General features: G+C 62.7%; 1 protein-coding gene across 2 annotated transcripts in view; it reads right to left on the bottom strand.

Moving 5' to 3' along the window:
• Positions 1–616: 616 nt before the first annotated feature.
• Positions 617–1,658, bottom strand: part of TXNL4A (thioredoxin like 4A) — a 10,742-nt gene continuing 9,700 nt past the window's right edge. The window contains exon 3 of one of the 2 annotated variants that reach the window (XM_025048135.1): positions 617–958. In XM_025048135.1, the coding sequence (XP_024903903.1) occupies positions 787–958 (172 nt within the window). In that variant the 3' untranslated portion in view covers positions 617–786. The remainder of the gene's footprint in view (positions 959–1,658) is intronic. The other variant, XM_025048136.1, reaches the window with a different exon arrangement.

Consider the following 1,658-nt stretch of genomic DNA (forward strand, 5'->3'; position numbering starts at 1 on the left):
CCCCACACCCCATGTTCCCCCCGACTCCGCTGCCCAGGGCCCTCGCCGCCCTCTCGGGCGGGCGGGGCCCACCCACTCTTCACACGGAAAAGGCAGAGACCACCGTTTCATTGCACATTTTTCAGAACCAGAAAAACAAGACTTTTTCCTTAAGTGTGTTTTCTTTCTGGACTCAAGCCTTGAGACTGGTGTGGGCTGCATTGCACGCCACCCCCCAAATTCACACACTGGGGGTCCTAACCCCGGCAACCTCGGGAGGTGACCTTACATGGAGATGGGGCTGCTGCTGGAGCCGAGTGGCCCTCATCCAGTGACAGGCGTCCTTAGAAAAGCAGAAATTCAGACAGACACAGGGAGGCCACAAAGGTGAACCCCCAAGCCGTGAACCCCCAAGCTGAGGGTGTGCAAGGTTGCCAGAGACTGCAGGGCCGGGAGAGGGCTGGGGACAGACGCCTGGGTCGGGCTGCGTCTCCAGGCCTGTGGCACAAAATCCTGCTACGTCACCCAGCCGCGGCACTGCTTGGAGCCCCAGACAGCGTCTCACTGCCACGTGGGCAGGACAGAGCCCCGACTTCCACCCCAGAGGACGCCCCGCGTGGCGGCTGGACACAGTCGGTCATCTACACACGCAGCCTCTTGCGAAGCAGCCGGTTACGACTGCTCCCAGCACCGTGCGTTTTATTCACGTCAGCGACATATTTACAGGAATTTGGTAGCATGAAACACAGCAGCCGCGCAGAGGGGCCGAGGCCCTCGCCCGCGCTCCAGGGCCCGGCGGGGTGGGGCTCAGTACCGGTACTTGGTGGAGTAGTCCTTCGGGGACACCACCAGGCCGCGCCCCTTCCGGGCCCCGCGGTACACCGTCTCGATGATGTCAATCATCTCCTGCTTGTCCTCCATGGCCCAGTTGATCTTGTTGTTGTTGCCGGTGCCCAGGTCGATCATGATATGCTTGTTCCTGCGGGAGGACACGGGTCAGCGCCCACGAGGAGGCCCGCGGGTGCCCGTCTCCCCCGCCGCCATCTCCTGCTACCGGCCCCTCAGACGTGGCCTGGCCACGCAGAGACCCAGCTTCCCGACGTTTCCCTCGGCCAGAAACACCCTGAGGCAGCTCGGTCCCGTGAGAAATGGTCAGCGAGCAGTGGCAAGGCAGGGCCACCGGTTTCCACGATGAGTGGGAGTGCTGCCGGGCAGTGCACGGCCACGCGTGGCAGCACAGGCTGGGAGCATGGAGCCTGGGCGCTGTGGGAGGTCGCCCCAGGGGGCGGGGCATCAGTAACCCCAGTGGGTGTGACGCTGAGCTGTTTCAAAGCCAGCTGGTCACTGATGCCACGACAGGGCAGCGAGATGGAAGAGACGGCTGAGGCGTCCAGAGATCGCGAAATCAGGTCGACTCTGAATCAAGAGGCACCGCGCGCGGAGCGGTGGAGGCACCCGCACACGCGAAGGGCCGCCCCCGCGCTTCCCGCATGCTCCCGCTTCCTCGGGACAGACGTCCCATGGGGCAACCGAAAGGTCAAAGGGCACAGTCTCCGTCCCTCGGAAGCCGAGCTTTTCCAGACGGTTGTACCCGGAAACACCAAAGTGTGGGGTTTTCATGGTGCTTTTTTGAGCACCGAGTGTACATTGCATGAAAAGCCCTGACTGTGAAATGATGT

This window comes from Pteropus alecto, unplaced genomic scaffold, assembly GCF_000325575.1.
Source record: "Pteropus alecto unplaced genomic scaffold, ASM32557v1 scaffold14, whole genome shotgun sequence".
Classification (NCBI taxonomy): domain Eukaryota; kingdom Metazoa; phylum Chordata; class Mammalia; order Chiroptera; family Pteropodidae; genus Pteropus; species Pteropus alecto.